Source organism: Taudactylus pleione, unplaced genomic scaffold (assembly GCF_031769625.1).
Source record: "Taudactylus pleione unplaced genomic scaffold, aTauple2 ptg000150l, whole genome shotgun sequence".
Taxonomy (NCBI): domain Eukaryota; kingdom Metazoa; phylum Chordata; class Amphibia; order Anura; family Myobatrachidae; genus Taudactylus; species Taudactylus pleione.
This window is the reverse complement of record NW_028284552.1, coordinates 599,736-618,282: the sequence shown is the minus strand read 5'-3', so window position 1 is coordinate 618,282 and position 18,547 is coordinate 599,736. Positions and strand designations below refer to the sequence as shown.

General features: G+C 43.9%; 1 protein-coding gene across 4 annotated transcripts in view; it reads left to right on the top strand.

The window, feature by feature from the left end:
- LARS2 (leucyl-tRNA synthetase 2, mitochondrial) overlaps nt 1–18,547 on the top strand; it is a 268,441-nt gene that overhangs the window by 177,568 nt on the left and 72,326 nt on the right. For 3 of the 4 annotated variants that reach the window (XM_088474260.1, XM_088474261.1, XM_088474258.1), the window contains one exon: nt 12,483–12,626. The exons of the other annotated variant lie outside the window; for it this stretch is intronic. In XM_088474260.1, the coding sequence (XP_088330386.1) occupies nt 12,483–12,626 (144 nt within the window). The remainder of the gene's footprint in view (nt 1–12,482; nt 12,627–18,547) is intronic. 4 annotated transcript variants of the gene reach the window in all.

Sequence of the window (18,547 nt, the reverse complement as noted above, 5' to 3'; positions counted from 1 at the left end):
TTGTGCGAGCGTTCCCTGCAACCAAATTTGGAGTTGGGCGGTCGCAATTTTGCTCGTTCGTTAGCTATAGGAGGGGTTGGGAGACTTTGGGGCGGAAGATTAGCTACGAGCAAACTTACGAGCGAGCGCTTGAATTTACATTTTCTCGCTCGTTCGTCGAACGAGCGATCAGCCACTTGCGTACATCTCTGAATCAGGCCCTAAGTTCACTCTACATTTTCTACTTCAGGGTCCATAGGGTATCCACAGGATACCTTGGGTATAGGTGTGACGTCAGTCGCAGGGCACCAAAGAGTTAAGCTTTCAGCCTCCCAGGATGCACTAGGTCCCCCTCCTATACCCCGTCCCCGAGCCAAGGCACCTCAGTTTAGTTTGGTGCCCGGCCGGCGTCGGGTGCACCTGTCGGAGTGGGGGCTAGAAGAGCCCCTGAAGCTTTCTTCAGTGCAGCTGTGGCTGCACATCTGGATGTACAGCATGGACAGTCAGTCCTGACGTCCATGCTGTCTTACCTACACCCCCGCCGGTACCAGAACGCCGGTACCGATCCGGGGATGCTGGTGAGCATCTGGGGTCACAGCTAGCGGTGACCCCAGATGTTCCGGACCATGGCCGGATCCAAGGGGGACAAAGGTAAGCAGCGGGGTCCCGCGGTGGGTCCCCGCTGGTCACATGGTCCTAAGTCCCCAGGCAGGGGGCTCCCTGGGGACTGGCTGCAGCGTGGAGCCAGGTACTGAACCTGTGCTTTCCACTACCCCCTGGGACAGCGGACCGCAGCAGAGCGGTAGCGCTGCGGCGTCCCAGGGGTTAAATGCATGCCAGGGGAGCGCGCCTTCCCTGTCTCACAGCCGGCGCCTCCCCCGCTGCACACAGCCCTCTCTGCACTGTGCTGACTGGTCCTGTGTCAGCGCTCCTCCCCCAGGCCAGCTTCTCTCTGCTCCTCGGCGGCCATCTTCTCTGCAACGCATGGTGAACGCTGCTGGAAGTCTGGAAGGAAGCATCGTGGTCTGGGTCCCCCCGCATACCTCTCCTCCGCTGTGGTCAGGTCTGTGTATGCAGCGCTGTGTCCTACCAGGCCCTGTGTCTGTGTAGTTGAGTGATCAGCGCTGTTAGTGCAGGAATTGTTATTTCTCTGCATTGTATGTGACTGTGCTAGCGCTGCCTGTAACTTTTCTTCTCTAAAAACTGTCAGCTTTATTACTGTCCCTGTTCTTTCTGCTAAAGCCCTTGCGGTGCGGTGCTGCAGGGTGGTCTCTCGCCTATTTAATACTTAATTGGTGAGAGAGGTCACATACGTGGTGCCATCATGTCTGAAAGTGATTTTCCCCTCCGGCTACAGTGTACCACGTGCAAAGTACCGTTAGCGGAGGGGGAGGGTAGCGCGGAGGGCCTTTGCCGGCAGTGTTTGTCCATGGCGCGGCCTATTACGGTTACAGCACCGGTACAGGAGCCGCCCTGGGCTTGTTTCGCTCAGGCGTTAACAGCTTTAGTGGGCCAGTTAGCTCCGCAGCCCGCGTTTACTCCGATGGGTTTGTCCCAGCAGTCTGTGGTGTCGTCACCCATGCAGGGGTTCCCACGACAATTGGTGGTACCCCACAGTCTCCCTATTTCCCCGCTCCCGGGTTCTCAGGAGCCAGCGTGGGTTAACTCCCTGACGAGTTCTGTACAGCACTTGTCGGATGTGTTGCAAGGGGAGTCTGTGATGCGGCCTCATAAAAGGCCGGTGGCGTCTCTGTCCGCTCCTTATGAGGATGACGAAGGGACGTCTGATGATGGGGAGATTCTGGATCCTTACGATCAGGAACCTCTCCATACTAAGGACGCTGATACTAAGTCCAAAGTATATATTCCTGGACTTATGCGGGTGGTCCGCACAGCCTTGGTGATTGAGGACGAAGTTCCCCCAGCGGCTAAATCTAAGTATGCCTTTTTCAAAGATGTGAAGGGCGATGCCACAGTCTTTCCTCTTTCGGGTCAGTTGGTGGACCATTTAGAGGAGGCGTGGAAACAACCTGGCAAAAGATACCAGCCGCAGAGACGCCTGGCGGTGGCTTATCCGTTCGCGGATAATTATTTTGCTAAGTGGGAATCCCCTCCACAGGTGGATTCTCACGTGACCCGTCTTGTCCGTAGTGCCACATTGCCGATGCCATCCATGTCCTCCCTTAAGGATGCTACGGACCGCAAGGTAGAAATCTGCCTGAAGTCCGCTTATTCCCTTGCAGGGGGGGCAGCACGGCCGGCTATGGCCATTTGCTGGGTTGCCAGAGCGCTGGGCGGATTCATTAGAGGCTTCTTTTGAACCCGACTGTCCGGCCGAACAGGCGGAGTTGATTGGCAATCTCCGTGATTCGGCCACCTACATCAACGAGGCGGCTCTAGACATTAGTACTCTGGTGTCTAGAATTTCTTCAGCAGCGGTAGCTGCTCGTCGCACCTTGTGGCTGCGATCCTGGAAGGCGGACGCAGATTCCAAGAAAGGTCTGGAAGCGTTGCCGTTTACCGGAGAAGTTCTCTTCGGTCCGGATCTGGATAAGATTGTGGCCACGCTGGCGGCAGCCAAATCTGCTTGTCTCCCGTCGGCCGCTGCTCCTTCTGGTTCTGGACCATCGTCCTTTCGGTCATCTAGGGCCCAGGGCAGGCCCAAACCACAGTCGTTTCCTCGACAGGCTGGCCCTAAGAAATCGGTCAAGCCCCGGAAACAGGCATGGAGTACCAGACGTCCGGCCCCCAAGCCAGATGACAAGCCTGCGGCCTGACGGTCCGGGTCTCCCCTTGGGGGATCCCAGGGTGGGAGGCCGCCTGCTGCAGTTCTCCCGGTGTTGGTCGTTCACTACGACAGACACTTGGGTTCTGGAGGTGGTCTCCCACGGGTACGCCCTCTCCTTCCGGCACAGACCCCCGGCTCGATTCTTCACCACGGGTCTACCATCAGACCGGAACAAGGCTACGGAGCTGCGGAAGGTATTGCACACTATGCTCCAGGCTGGAGTTATAGTGCCTGTTCCATTCTCCCAGAGGGGCCAGGGTTTCTATTCAAATCTATTTTTGGTACAGAAACCCAATGGGTCATATCGTCCGATTCTCAACCTCAAAGCACTCAACAAGTCTTTGCAGGTCCCGAAGTTTCGGATGGAGACCCTATGGTCCATCATTCTGGCGCTGGAACCTGGGGACTACATGGTGTCCTTGGACATACAGGACGCTTACCTGCATGTCCCTATTCTTTTGCGCCATCAAGAGTTCCTTCGGTCTGCAATCCGCAGCGACCACTTCCAGTTTCGGGCGTTACCTTTTGGCCTGGCGACAGCACCACGTGTTTTCACCAAGGTGATGGCGGTCATGGCGGCTTCTCTGCGGCTGCAAGGAGTCCGCATGTTGCCGTACTTGGACGACCTGTTATTGGTGGCAGGATCTCCAGAGCTCCTGTTACACCACTTGGACCTGACCATTGCACTGCTGCAACGGCACGGCTGGCTAATCAACTGGCAGAAGTCCACTCTAATCTCGTCTCGGAGGATTCTGCATCTTGGAGCCTTATTGGACTCGGGACAGCAAAGGATCTTCGTGACGGAGGACAAGATCTCTGCTTTACAGTCAAGGGTGCGCAGTTGTCTGCACAGCCGCCGGGTGTCCTTACACTCGGCGATGAGGTTACTGGGCTCCATGGTGTCGGTGTTCGACATGGTGGAATACGCCCAGTTTCACTCCAGACCTCTGCAGCACCTGATCCTGTCCAAGTGGAACGGGCTGCCTCAGTCTCTGAAGTTCCAGACGATTGTGCTCACCCCGGAGGTTCGCCTGTCCCTTGCGTGATGGTTAAAGATGACCCACCTCAACAAGGGACGTCCGTTCTGGGTTCCAAATTGGGTCCTGTTGACAACGGACGCCAGTCTTCGGGGCTGGGGAGCAGTTTCGGGTCCACACTTGTTCCAGGGCAGGTGGACGCCGACAGAAGCGGAGCTTCCAATAAATATCTTGGAACTCCGTGCGGTCTTCAATGCTCTCCTGCAGGCAAAGCGGTTTCTCCAGGGTCACCCGGTGCAGGTCCAGTCGGACAATGCTACCACCGTGGCCTACATAAACAGGCAAGGAGGAACTCGCAGTCGGGCGGCTCTCGTAGAGGTCTCTCGGATCCTGGTTTGGGCGGAGCGCAATCTTCCGGCCATATCAGCGGTCTTCATCCCGGGAGTGCTAAATTGGGAGGCGGACTTTCTAAGTCGCCAGGACGTTCATCCAGGGGAATGGTCCCTGCACCCGGACGTTTTTCAACTACTGGTGGACAGGTGGGGTCTTCCAGAAATCGACCTCATGGCGTCCCGGCACAAAAACAAGTTGCCGGTGTACGGGTCTCGCACAAGAGACGAAGGGGCGTCTCTGGTGGATGCTCTGTCCGTCCGGTGGACATTCAGGTTCGCATACCTGTTCCCTCCGGTCTCCCTTCTTCCACGGGTAATCCGGAAATTCAAACGGGAAGGAGGGACGCTCCTGTTGATAGCTCCCGCGTGGCCCAGACGGCACTGGTTCTCAGACCTTCAGGGTCTGTCCGTGGACAGTCCTCTGCGGTTGCCGCTACGACCGGACCTTCTGTCTCAGGGTCCTTGTCTTCACCCGGACCTGACTCGGCTGTCTTTGACGGCGTGGCTGTTGAGACGGCCAAGCTGAGGTCCCGGGGGTTTTCCAGCTCTGTTGTGCGTACCATGTTACGAGCTCGGAAACCGTCTTCCGCGAGGATATACCATCACGTGTGGCATACGTTCTTCCAGTGGTGTCGACCGAGAGGTTATGTACCGCGGGAGTTTCGTCTGTCTCGGATTCTCGCCTTCCTGCAAGCGGGACTAGATCATGGGCTTCGCCTTGCTTCTTTGAAGGTACAGGTTTCGGCCCTATCTGTCTGGTTTCACCGTAGGATTGCTACAATCCCGGATGTGCGCACCTTTATGCAAGGTGTTCTCCGTATTCAGCCGCCCTTTGTTCCACCTGTGGCGCCTTGGGATTTGGCTGTGGTCCTGAGGGCTCTCCAAGGGCCGCCGTTTGAACCACTGGGCTCAGTGGATATTAAATGGCTAACAGCTAAGACTGTTTTCCTTCTGGCCATTGCTTCGGCCAGACGTGTTTCTGAGTTAGGGGCTGGTTTTTCATGGGAACAGGGCAGTGCTCCGCACTCGCCCCGAGTTTCTTCCCAAAGTTGTTTCCCAGTTTCATGTTAACGAGGAAATAGTTGTTCCGGCCTTTAACTCACCGGGTCTTTCCGTGGGTGAGGCCTCTTTGGATGTTGTGCGGGCCTTAAGGACTTATGTTGACCGCACTTCTTCGTTTAGGAAGTCGGACACTTTGTTTGTCCTCTATGGCTTCCGTAAAAAGGGTTGGCCTGCTTCAAAGCAAACTTTGGCAGCCTGGATCCGTATGGCTATTTCTGAAGCTTATCTTCATGAAGGCCTACCGGTCCCTCCTTCTCTGAAGGCTCATTCCACTAGGTCTGTGGGTCCTTTGTGGGCAGCTCGACGTGGTGCCTCGGCAGTTCAGATCTGCAAGGCTGCTACGTGGTCTTCTGTCCATACCTTCGTGAGGTATTACAGGTTTGACACCTTCGCCTCTCAGGATGCTTCCTTCGGGCGGCGGATTCTCCTTTCTGCACAGGAGCGTCCCCACCCTTAAAGGATACTGCTTTGGGACATCCCCAAGGTATCCTGTGGATACCCTATGGACCCTGAAGTAGAAAATATGAGATATGGTAAGAACTTACCCTTGTTATCTCTATTTCTACGAAGTCCATAGGGTTCCACAGGACTCCCGCCCTGTCGCACCTGTGCTGCAGATGGGCTTTGCTCTGGTCACCGGTTTTCCGTCTCCCTCTGGTGAGAATGTGATTCTTGTATGTGTCCAGATCTTTGTTCTCTCTCTTCCTTCTCCTCCTCCGGCCTATGGCTTGGTAACTAACTGAGGTGCCTTGGCCCGGGGGTGGGGTATAGGAGGGGGACCTAGTGCATCCTGGGAGGCTGAAAGCTTAACTCTTTGGTGCCCTGCGACTGACGTCACACCTATACCCAAGGTATCCTGTGGAACCCTATGGACTTCGTAGAAATAGAGATAACAAGGGTAAGTTCTTACCATATCTCATATTTTTTCCACTTATCTTTTCTGGCATGTTTGACCTTAGGTGGGTCACTGTTCAAATCATGGTTTTGTATTAAGGTCTTCAATGTGTTTGATTGTATAATTTTATGTATATTTAACAATTCAGAGTAATTTAATTTTTGGTGATGGGAGCACTTGCTTGTCAAAAGTACCCATATATAGGCCAGGACATTTGAATTTATAGTTCTGTTTATTTCATACTAGTGTAGGACTGTTTACAGTAATAATTTTATTCTTCATAACCAGTAACCCGTTTATTTCTCTTGTCTGCCCGCTGGCAGGCTTATTATATTTATCCAAAGTATGTATCACCAGGCTATTTTATTTTAGGAGATGTACTATCTCAGATTAGATTAGTATTGATAGGCTCCCTGTGTTGTCATGAGGACCGTGGGCCGCACTGGAATGTGGAATGTAGGACCGGAAGTGCAATAACATGCACTTCCAGCAGCAATGCTACAGGATGACATGTGTTAGCCTCACCCGGTGGGGAGGTTAACATGATGATGGTTAGTATTCTGGCAAGGTTAGGCGAGCTAGAACGCAAACCAAGCACTTCCAGTGGTGGAGATTATTGTTTTTGTTGATGTATGAGATTCCAGCACTTCGAGTCCATCTGTGACAGTAATATAAGAGGTACACGCTATGTTTTGCTCACGTTGCTAAGGTTAAGGTAGCAAACCAGTTTATCCTGGTAACGATATGAGCGTGATTGATGACATCACTTTAGGTGAGGTGTATGTGGATAATTGGTTGATTAACCTGGGTGTTATATGAGGGGGTACTCGTCACTAGGGTGATTTTTTTCAGTTCCTGTTGCTAAAGTTGACTTGTCTTGATGAAGGTCTCACAGCAGACCGAACGTCACACTTTGTGGATCGATGTGAAACCCGGTGAGTGCACTCTTTTCTGGATATTCTTTCACTCAGAGACTTAGCAACAAATTGAAATAGTGTATTGGCAAATATACATGACCTTATTCCAACGTTTCAGGACACGCACGTCCCTTTGTCAAAGGGACGTGCCTGTCCCAAAACGTTGGAATAAGGTCATATATTTTTGCCAATACACTATTTAAATTTTTTGCTAAGTCTCTGAGTGCCGCTGCTTGTTAGTATTACCACCATACCTTGTTGATATCCAGAGGGCACCGGAGCGTGTGTATTTTTGAGAGTGGAGTGCCGATCCGTCTACAGATTTTTTATATATTTTTATATATATATATATATATATATATAAAAACAACAAACAAAGTCAGTGCGCTAGTACAAAATAGTCAATGAAATAGGACAGGATACCACAGTCCTGAAGTGATGTCACAGAGACACACTGGACTGTGTCTTTTTGGTTTCAATTGAAATCTTAATAGTGCACAGGCCAGCAGCCACAGCAATCAGCCGGCGTCTTCCCCTCACACAGACCCAGATCCGAATGGGTAGAAATCTGAAATATTAGAGCACAAAAAGGGGGCGCCACATCGTGCATCAAATACAGACAAAAGTTTTATTACATAAAAAACAAAGACTCCAGGTCAGCGTGCGTACCAAAGTAGGCAGTCTAAAACCACCGCAAGCATAAACAGTGAAATAACAATAAGGCTGGTGTTTCACCCGAACGTCTCCAGGATCTATTCCAGCCAGTCAAGCAGTAACAGAGGGTCACGCCAGGCCAAGCCCCAACTTGTTTCGTCCTTGGACTTCGTCAGGAGGCTGGCTTGCGTTGTTCAGAAGAGGGTTTAAATAGCAGTTCTTTCTCCCATTAAGCAGGTGTATCTTCTTATACAAATTAATTTACTGCTTGTCACAGATTGCAACAGTGTTAATTTAAAAAGTAACAAACTACTACAGCACATGTATGAACATATTTGCATCATTACAAAATATATGATTAAAACATATAAATATGCTATCTAATAATAACAGGATACTAAAATCAATGTATTTGAAAGATAAAAAAATAAAATAAAAACTTGTTAAAACTGCATACACTGATATATAAACCAAAGAAACTACATCAAATAAGGAATAATCAGTCCCATTATAAACAAGTGGACAAAGGTAAAACAATTCATTCCCTTAAAAATGGGGTAATATCATACCCCTCATTTAACCCATTGGGGTGCAGAGTATTTAAGGTGATAAACTAAAAGGATTCTCTTTTGGCTAATATGTTTTCCCTATTACCACCCTTCATATCTGGTCGAATATGTTCCAGTCCCATAAATTTCAACGCTGTTGGATTATTACTTTGGCATTTTTTTAAATGCCTGGGTACACTATGGTTCTCTACACCATTTTTTATATTTCTAAGATGTTCTAATATCCTAATTTTTAAAACTCTTTGTTTTACCCACATAAAATTTTCCACACCCACATATTAATAAATAGATTACAAGTGGTGTTACAAGTAATGAAATGTTTGACCTTAAATTCTTTTCCTGCATTGCTCCTGAAAGTTTTTTGTCTATTCAAACCATGAGGACATACTTTGCAGTTACCACAGGTGAAAGATCCCTCAGTTTTCATGAAGGATCCAGATGCATTTGTTCCCCTATCAACAATCATAGGAAGCAAACTAGGGGATAAAAAAGATTTCCGAGTGCGAGCTCTCCTAAAAATAACGTCAGGTTTTTCTGGCATAATAGTAGATAAAATTGGATCCATTCTTATAATGTGCCAGTATTTATTCAAAATGTTATATACCTCCTGACTAGAAGAACTAAATTCAGTGATGAACGAACGTTTAGTATTCTCTGTATCCTTCTTCACTACACTTGTATTATTTTTATAACTAATTAGATTTTTTCTTTCTAAAGTCCTGGCTCTTTCAATGGCAGCATTAATGAAAGCAGCAGGATAGCCCTTTTCTAAAAATCTCTGCCTGTAAACTTCAGCAAGTTCATTAAATTTAACAAGGGAACTGCAATTACATCTCAACCTTACTAGCTGTGAAAAAGGTACATTTTTCTTCCATCTATTATGATGGCAGCTACGATAGTCTAAATAACTATTGCAGTAAAATGTGTGTGTCTGTAACACATTATTACCCTGAGCAAATGTTTCAATGGTTAAAACCAAGTCTAAAAATTCAATTTCTTTATTATTAAAATTCGATGTAAAACTAAGATTAAAATCATTAATATTCAAACACCTTACAAAATTATCAAAGCTATCTTTATCACCCCTCCAAATCACTAAGATATCATCGATATAGCGTTTAAATAAAATAATATTATCATGATAGGGGTTATATGTCAATATATGTTGTTTTTCCCACTCTCCCATGTGTAAATTCGCCAGACTAGGTGCGCAGATCGTCCCCATCGCACAACCGCAAGTCTGGAGATAAATTGCATCTAGAAAGGTAAAATAATTGTGTTTGAGTACAAATTCAAGACAATCTCTTATAAAAGTAATTTTTGCTAAAGTCATCATGGGATCCAGCTTTAACACATTAAAAATACTGGTCAAGCATTTCTCATGGGGGATAGAAGTATATAATGATTCCACGTCAATTGTCCCCCAACAATAATCGTCTTTCCAATTAAACGTATCTAATATTTGCAGAACATGTGTTGAATCTTTGATATAGGTATCTAATTGGACTACATATGGTTTTAAAAAAATATCCACGTATTCTGAAATTCTGGCACTCAAGGAATTTATCCCAGACACAATCTGGCGACCCGGCGGTACATCCCGATTCTTCTGTACCTTGGGTAAATAATATATATTTGCTATACGCGGATATATATTAAACAAATAATCATATTCATCCTTAGTTAAAACTTGTGAATTTAACCCATGGTCCACCAAAACTTTTAATTCATTTAAAAACTCTTTTGTAGGATCCCCTTTAAGTTTTATGTAGGATTTATCATCTGCTAAAAGTCTAAACATCTCTTTCTCATAATCAGCCCTTTCTAGAATTACTGTACCCCCTCCCTTATCGGCCTTTTTAATAACCAAGTTTCTATTTTCTACCAATTTTTTCAAAGTAAGATTTTCTGCTGCTGTTAAATTCTTCCTCTGATTAACAGTAGTGCTGCATAATTGCTCAAAATCCTTCTTTACTAATTGTGAAAACATATCAATGTATGAGCCCCTCGATTCTACAGGGTAAAAAACAGACTTATTTTTTAGGCCAGCAGATGACACTATTTTATCTTGTTCATAATTTCTTAAAGTAGACCGCCTACTTTGGTACGCACGCTGACCTGGAGTCTATGTTTTTTATGTAATAAAACTTTTGTCTGTATTTGATGCACGATGTGGCGCCCCCTTTTTGTGCTCTAATGTTTCATATATATATATAATATATATATATATATATATATATATACACTGTATAATCCTCAGTACCTAGTAAGTACACTATTTGCTATCAAATACACAAAAGAAGTAGCACATTAAAGTAAAAAAGTAGCAGTAAACAGTAGCAAGTTTGAGGAAAAAGTATACAATCGTGGTTAAACAGGCAAAAGACAGGTCTGATACGAGTGACACTCTCAATGCATCATTATGCTTATTCTGCCATTTTATACCAGTTACTTTGAGACCAAAAAAACTAATCCTAAGTACCTAGTACACTATTTTACATCTAAGATGCAGAATTGAAGAACAACGTAGCACAATGGAGCAAAAAGTGGCAAAATTAAGAAAAAGTACACAATTCCAGTAAACAGACAAAGAACCGGTCAGATAGAAGTGATCCTCGCCATGCATCATTATGTTTAATCTGTGACTTCATACCAATTCCTTTGTGAGGATAAATCTAATCCTAAGTACACAGGGCCTGATTCAGAGATGGACGCTAATGTGATCACAGCTGCAAGGACGCACCCCCTATCACCTCATTGGCTATCTCAATACCATAATACCCAACACCAAAAATTAACCCTAGTATTAGTATCAATGTTTGAATTTAAGCCCTTTTCCGGGTTATGTAGCCATCAGTTACCATAAATGCCCTTGTAGTATTTTGAAAAGGTATATTTCCTGGTTATAACTTTGTGAGTGGTATATTAATTAGTTATTATGATTAGTTTTTAAACAGTATATTATATCTGCTTCACTATTATAGTGCCTTGAAAAATTGCATCAGTTGTAATCGGACATCTGGTGAGTCAGTTTGAATTGCACCTACTGTACAAATATCAGAGAGCTGTGGGAAGCTATCCAGATAGTACGGGTCAATATGTCTCCAGAGGTCTTCCGTCCACTTGTGGAATCAATGACACGTTGAGGTGCTGCACTTCGCCCGGCTAGAGGGGTTCCTACAAATTTCTAGGCATCTATCCTGTGATTTTTGGAACTTCAGTATATATGACAGGTCTGCATTGAGATTGGAAAATTGCTAACATAAAAAAAAATTATGTTCTAATGACAATGAATTTATTTTATTTTTCCATAAACAAGATGTTATTACAATTTCATATGGGGAAGTTCTTAACGTACCCAACAGTCCTTGCTCCAGTACATGGTTTTATGTTTAAGAGTTCATTTGAAATCTCAGTGAATGAAGTGGACTTTGATAATGTATGAGAACAAAATCTCTTAAAATGCCTATATACAGTATATTTTTCTTTGTGCCTTCAGAGCATGCTAGAATCAGTTGAGTACCTAATTTCTGTCTAAAAACAAATCATTGTATATTATATTATAATAATATTTGTTTTTAAGCAGAACATATTTCTTCTAAGTTTGTCAAATAAAATAGTCTGTAAAAAGATATATTGATGTTTTATCCTAAATGCAAGAACCTAATAACAATAGGGGGAAGTGGAGAGTGGCACTGACCTCCAAGGATTTTATTCAACTCTATGCAATGTTTGGCTGCGCACATCATGGTAGAAAACAGTGCCCCAACATCAACAGTTTCCAGTGCACCTCTTTGGTGTGTGAGGGAATACTAGCAATGTTGGTAGTCGGGAAGGGCCACCATTACGACGGCACTTCTGGATGATTGCCTGCAATTAAGTTTCCCCCTAAATGTATTACAATCGCTCTGCATGCATTGGCGAGTTTCGCTTCTAAAGGCCCCCATACATCAGAGAAGGATCGCTGCGATCCTCCGATCAGAAACACCAATCCGCCGGTCGGAAATGCCAATCGGCGAACATCGATGTTCCGCAATCCGTCGCAGGATCAGTGAAATTCTACACGTTAAATTTCACCGATCTGCCAATCATGATCATTTTTTGATCGTGATCGGCAAATCTGTGAAATCCAACATGTTGGATTTTACCAATCCTCCAACCTGGCATCTCTGCGGCGAGCCGTCGCTGATGTATGGGGGCCTTTAGGCTGATGTAATACTTTCAGCAGGTTTATGTTTTGTGATTGCAGGCACTGGTAAATTGGGACCCTGTAGATCAGACAGTGCTTGCTAATGAGCAGGTTGATGAAAATGGATGTTCCTGGCGTTCTGGAGCAAAAGTGGAGCAAAAATACCTAAAGCAGTGGTTTCTTAAAACAACAGTGTATGCAAAGGTAAGTTGTATTAAATATGAATAATTATTGTAGGTGTTATTCTGGCAGGAATTTATTATTTACTGATGATGAAATTGCAATTGAGTAACAGCACAAGTGTGTGTTTCTTGTATACTTTTGACAAAATAGCCATTGGGTCTTAGTTTAAGTCTATGGACTTTCAAGTATAGGAGTGTGACCTGTGTTTAGAACTATTCATGACTGTTCATTTAGCAATTAGATTGGATTCAGAAGTATTTGTGATATTGTACTATTTATGTAGATGAAGGGATAATTAAAGGCTTAAATACTATTTTTGATAAAAAATAAAAAGAGTATCATTTGATTCATCAACTGTGTCAGATTGAGCGCTCTATCTTTTTGCTTCTTGCTTCTATTTTGTGGGATACAGAACCCACTTGTGAGCTGCCGTCAGATAAAGCTGGTATTTGGGCTTATTGTCAGCGCACCTATTGCTGTTTGTATTGTGCAAATGTTCTTAATTTACCTATTCAAAGAAATCGCTCACTTTTCACATCATGCCACTGTTTTTATTTTAATTGACTGTTCCCTATTCCTGCCAGCCTCTGCTATACTAAGTGCCAAAGTATAGAATGTGGTCTTCACACTGTTTAGGTGGATTGTGGCCTTGCCTAGGCATGGTTTGCCAGAAGAGAATTGCATAATTCATTTACTTATTTGTTTCAGAGCTGCTGGAAATAACTAATTACCAACAGTATTGTGACAATAGACACACATGCACAAAAAAATAGACATGATAGCAACTTATATCATTGTAATTGAAATCAGCATGTTATAGAGTCATGGGCAGGCATAAGTGGTTGCCATGGTGACTGTTCTCCACATGTTGGTCTTTGATGCTAAATTTCTGTTTTGAGGAGTCTTTGTGATTGTCAGCAATTGTGCTGCCCTGAGGAATACAGTGAGATTTCAGTAGCAGCAAGCGCTCTTAACTAAATGCAGACCATTTAACACTGTTTTTGCCAAATGTGTTGATGATGTAATGTGACTTCTCCCATCTGCAATGACTATAATTTGTTGTGAAGCACACAGGTCAGCTGCATTGTCCATAGTCTGTATTTCCACACAATTCCAATACTGGTCTATCCATGCAAGATTGGCTGTGCTATGTGATTATACAGCTATGCTGGCAAGTTGTTTTTGAATGCTCCTACTGTGTAAGGTGGCCGTAAAGTATAGTCTCTCATCTTATGCACCAAGTGCAGCAACTTTCTGGTCCTTAATGTGAAAATAAGTGATTATATCGATGTCTTTCTAAGCTTCTTCAGATGAAGGCTCTCTGTATTCCAGCACCAGATAGCTCATTGCCTTATTCAGACAGGCTTTCACTCCCATTACTTAAGACTCAGGCAGAGTTGATGGGCCAGTCCATGAGGGAACCACCACTCAGCATTCCCTCTAACGATCCGCTCTTATTTGGCAGCTGTCTGGTGGATGATGATTTAAATCTCTCCTTAGGTTTAGATTTAGGGGTATGTTTATCAAGCTAATTCTGCCTTGAAAAAGGACAGGACTAAGTATCAATAGTACAGTATGTAAACATGATTGAAAGCAGGTGATGTTGGAAATATCTCCTGCTTTCTGATCACCAACCATCGCAGGAGGCATCTCCATATTTTTCTTAGGCTATGTAACAAGCTCTGAAATGCATAGCTTTTTCAAACGCCATCTTCAGATGCCTTTAGCCCCCACTGTTCCCTGTTGGTGAAATCAGTCATATAGACCACCCACAAATTTTTTCGCTATGCGCATGTGTTGGTGGATAGTTGCACATGTGAAGTTGCTGAGCCTTTTAAGAAATTAAATGTAAAGTGATTACTTAAGTTATCACTTTACTTTTTTCTCATCTCCAGGACAAGCTCTTATCAAATCATGTGTCCAGGTGATTGTAGGATGATACATTTACCCCAAAAAAATATTCCTCTTTGCCACAATTTTGGGCAAATAACAATGTTAATTTTCCAGAGCAGACTGCAATTTTTAATACATATGTCTATTTTGAAGGAAACCATGAAAATCCAAACTGCAGTCCATCAGTATGCAGTGAACAAAATATTTGGATTATCTGCTCTTCATAATAAGATGCAGCTAAAAAATTCGTAGTAGTGACCACAATAACTACTGGAAAAACATTTTAGCAATTTAGAATTTAGCGCTTCTAAAATCGGGATAGCTGTGGGAAATTCTAAATAAATTCTCAAAATATTCTTCTGAGTGTTACTTACACTTTATAGGATATGTATGTTCAGATGAGGGTATTTCCAAAAAAACAATATTATTCTTTAATCCTCTTCTAACCGAAGTTCCTTTTCAGAAAGTGTTTCTCACAATACCTCAAAAACAAAACATAAAACCACTTCTCATAGTGCAGATCAATGGGTTACCAAGTTCACACACCAGGATTCAACGTATATACTGCGTACCCTTATAAGGCCTAATTTAGGCCAATGTGTCAGCAAAAAGATGAAGAGGATTGAAGAATAATATTGTTTTCTTGGAAATACCCTCATCTGATCATACATATCCTATAAAGTCTAAGTAACACCCAGAAGACTATTTTGAGAATTTATTTAGAATTTCCCACGGCTATCCTGATTTTAGAAGCGCTAAGTTCTAAATTGCTTGTTTTGTATCTATGCAGTCCTTCAGTGTTGCGGTTTACTTTCCTATTATCCAGTTAATTGTTACATTAAAAAAAGTCTGTCATGTATCAGCCTACACCTGCTTTTGATTTTCAGGTCCACATGACCACAACATTTTTGGATCACAAACTTTAGCTCTAGAGTAAAGAACAGTATGTAAATTAAAGAAACAAATGACAGTGTATAATATTTTTTAGCTCTTGTGTGAATCGCACTACGGATCCATAAGTGTCATTCAGGAGTAGTATTGTCGGTGTAGTAATATGATTAAACAGAGGCATGTTTTTCCCAGTGCATTGATTTCCAACTGTACTGCTGAAGGTTTCCTCTTCATAATGCAGAGTAAAGTTTAACAATGTTTTTTTTTTGTCAGTGATTATTAAAAAAGTCAGTATAATAACTAAAAATGCAATATGTACAGTAATTTCTAAAGAAAATGGTTAATGGATCTTAATAACAGTTGTCATTTATGTAAGTGTTCATATTACATGCAATGCAAATAATTACATTTCCTTTAAGGCCCACAACTTTTGCAAATCATTAACAATGCATATATGTTTGCACACAACAGCATACATTTGTTTTATTCAATGGCTCTGCATGATATATTTTCCTTTACTGTTGAGTAACATTATAACAGTTAAAGAACATGGTTTCTGTGCACTTTAATTTTCCATGTGAAAATGAAAGTTATTATCTTTCTTTGACTATTTTGTTGTCATGAAGATTTAATTGATGTGCTTGCTGGCTCAGTGTGCAGTTATTATATAGAGTGCTGTATTACACATTGGGCAGCTTCCGAGACCTGCACAAGAACTGTTTCAAAGCAGGACTCCTTCAGGCAACAGGGATTTTTATTGTTTATTTTCATGTGCTTTTTTTTTCATATATAAAAAAAACAAAGATGTAGGTGTCAATCCACTGCCATGTGTACAAGGCCTTTCTAAGTTGGAGCTCTCGAAAAGCCAGGATCTGCATTCCACAGACTATTCTCTGCTGATGCATCCATTCTACCAAGACCTCCTATTCTGCATGCATGGAAGTGTCCTTCAAGATGTACTGTCAGAAGCCAGTGTCTTCCAAAATAATGGCTTTAAAACATAAGGGATATAAGAGTTAAACCTCCGCACACATATCCGAATTGCTGCTTAAGGCAGGCAGCGGCAAATATTATAGGATATAAGAGCACGACAGAGCTTATTGTTAACAAATTATTTATTTATTATTTTTTACATTTAAACTGGGTACACATCATACTATGGTGCGACCCAGCCACTTTGCGATGCTCTGTAACAATACATCGCACGCAGTACACACTGCACGATCCGGAATACGACAGCGCAGTGTGTCGTTACAGGCTACATGACACACAGTGGCGTAAATTCATCCCAGACGCCCGGAGGCAAGTTATAATTTGGTGCCCCCCCGGTCACAGCCACTGACACTGTAATGTAGCAGTTCGCATGCAGACAGGCTATAGATAGACGGAAAATGCAGCTGATGGTCTGACATGGAGCTCTCCACTAGTGTATGGTGGCTTCTCAGGTGCCGGGAAGGGGTGCTATGTATTGGGTGGCCATGACGGTACACTCCGGGTACATAGTTACAGCCCTAAGTGGGGTGAATATGTTGTGGACAATGGAGGAGGTGCCCCTTCAGAGCTGGAGCCCGCAGCAGGGCTCCTCCATGGTCTCCCATAGTTCTGCCCCTGATGTAACAGCAACTCGTCCTTCATTGCATCCTCCCATCTACCGTGCAGAACAGCAGATGGGACAATGCGATGAATGAACGCCATGAACAACTGATCGGGCGTATACATTATGGAATGCGTACTACATATGGGTCACTCTATGGTAAATTACGGTACAAAGTGACATACAAAACAATTAGCAATTCCTGTATACAGTTTTTTAAAGCTTGACCTGTTTTATTATTTTCTCAGTAAATAAAATAAATTTCACATAAATTCCTTTTGCTTTTGATTGCCATGCAAATAACTTGCTGAGTTACCATGGAATGACCCTTATCGTTACGATCCGCATCGTAACAATGTATCATCCTATACATTATATAGTGTGACCCAGCTTTAAATATATATAGCACCAGCATATTCTGTTGTTTTTTACAATTGCGAACAAAACTAATTGGACAGTAATAAAACAATACTGGGTAATAACTGACAGACAAAGAGGTGAAGTTCAATCGTTTTAACGTGTCTCTTATATTTTCTATGTTGATGAAATTTGTTTGTATGTTAGGTCATTTTTGAGATATAAAGGGCCAAATGTAATAGCCTGTTTTTGTAACAGTACAAACTCGCACTTTTAAAAAGTGAGAGTTTGTCCTGCAACTCGCAAATGTAATAGCCTGTAAACTTTTCAGCTCGAGGCTACTACATATGCGAATTGTCGCGTTTTGGACTATGTAAACTGACACCTTTTAATTCGACAAGCATTAAAAGGTGCGAGTTATACAAAAGCCATCGCAGATCAGTGAGATCCGTGACGGCTTCTGTCTGTATTTAAGAAAAAAAAAATGACGTGCAGCCCCTCCCCAAAATCATAACCAGCCCCGGGCTTTATAATGCCTGTCCCGGTTCTAAAAATACAGGGGCCAAAATATGTAGGGGGGCTCTGTATATTAAGAACTAGCACAGGGCTTTGCTGAGCTGGTCCTGGTTGTGGAAAAACGGGACAAAATGAGTAGGGGACCCCTGTAATTTCCATAACCAGCACCGAACTCTTTCTATCTTTCTAGCAGGGGTGGGGGGGGCAATGCCAAAGCCAGGAAAAATCTTTCACCGGTTTCCCCGGCCAAAGCATTACCCCTGACCGCTAGTCAGCCCAGGCCGAGATCCCCGGGGAGATGGGGACCTCCCAATAAAGGGGTCCCCCTCTCCAGGGCACCCCAGACCACAAGGTTACTTGAGGTGAACCTTGTGGTTACATCATTGGATACAATGTTGCGCTTCCCACCATAGACTTCAATGGAGATTTCTCACAATTGAAGTCTATGGAGGAGACAGGCTGACCGCACACAGACAAGTAGCGAGCAGCTCCGATGGAGACGCCCACTGATTGGCTGGTGGATCCTGCAAATGGCTGGGCACATGTGGGCCCCAGTCACTCGCGCTGAGGAAAGGTATGTGTAAACACATACTTTTCCTCCTGTCCGGCATGGTTTCGGGAATTTTCGGTTTGTTTTTTTAACCCCCCTGGATGCCTACGTGGGACGAAGAGGACCTGAACTACGCATAGG